Source organism: Chrysochloris asiatica, unplaced genomic scaffold, assembly GCF_000296735.1.
Source record: "Chrysochloris asiatica unplaced genomic scaffold, ChrAsi1.0 scaffold00033, whole genome shotgun sequence".
Lineage (NCBI taxonomy): Eukaryota > Metazoa > Chordata > Mammalia > Afrosoricida > Chrysochloridae > Chrysochloris > Chrysochloris asiatica.
Genome location: NW_006408551.1, coordinates 940,626 through 941,754, shown reverse-complemented (window position 1 = coordinate 941,754; position 1,129 = coordinate 940,626). Strand labels below are relative to the sequence as shown.

Below are 1,129 nucleotides of genomic sequence, written 5' to 3'. Positions count from 1 at the left end.
TATATATTATGGACCCTGATGGTGCTGAGGAAGCTGAGGCTGTCTGCTTTTGTGAAGATTTACAGTCTAAGAAATCCTATATAGGAACCCTGTGAATCAGAATTGACACGATATCAGTGGTGGTGGTGGTTCTATGCCGTGGAGTCAGTTTCAACTCATAGCGACCCTGCATAGGTCTTCTGAGGCTGTAACTCTTTAGAGGAGCAGAAAGTCTCATCTTTCTCACTGGACTGGTTGGTAGTTCCGAGCTATTGACCTTGAGGTTAACAGCCCAATTCCTAACCACTACACTGACAGAGCATGCTCTCTCTCTAACTAACTCCATGGCACTGAACAACAACAACAAATATATATATTTGTTACCATTGAGTTATTTCCCAGCTGTAAATCTTTTCAGGAGCAGAAAGCCTCATTTTTCTCCAATGATCTATATAAACTCGAGCATGTTTAGAACTGTTTAGGTTTTTAATAAAAGCATGCTGCTTTATATTAGCATATTTTCTGACTTCTTTAAGAGCGATTTAATTCTTGTGACTGAATCATTGAAGGCTTGTCTCACTTGCTTGTTTCTCAGGGTATAAATAAACGGGTTCAGCATAGGAGCAATGGAAGTCAGGAGGACTGTTATACCTTTATTAATGCCCACTGAATTCTTTGCTGAGGGTTTGACATAGATGAAGATACAACTTCCATAGGTGATAGAAACCACAATCATGTGGGAAGAGCAGGTTGAAAATGCCTTTTTTCTTTGCTGGGCAGAAGGGAAGCGTAGAACAGTTTTGATGATGTATACGTAGGACAGAACAACACATACAAGGGTCATGATAAAGGTCAACACAGCAATAACTATGACGATCTGTTCTATGAGCCATGTATCTGAGCATGAGATCTTTAGAAGTGGTGATGCATCACAGAAAAAATGGTCAATGATGTTTGAGTCACAGAATTCTAGATTTAGTCCCAGGATAAATGGAGGGAGTATGATCAACAAGCCAGCTGTCCAGCAACAGAGGATGAGTCTTCTACAGAGCTTGTTGTTCATAATGGTCACATAATGTAGGGGTTTGCAGATGGCTACATATCGATCATAGGACATGGTGGCAAGAAGAAAAAATTCTGTTACACCAAA

At 40.2% G+C, this 1,129-nt stretch overlaps 1 protein-coding gene across 1 annotated transcript; it reads right to left on the bottom strand.

The window, feature by feature from the left end:
* Window positions 1-484: 484 nt before the first annotated feature.
* LOC102820226 (olfactory receptor 6C2-like) lies at window positions 485-1,129 on the bottom strand (the record flags this gene model as incomplete). The annotated part of the gene is made up of 1 exon (XM_006859575.1): window positions 485-1,129. A coding segment is annotated over one exon (645 nt), but the record flags the coding sequence as incomplete, so codon positions are not given.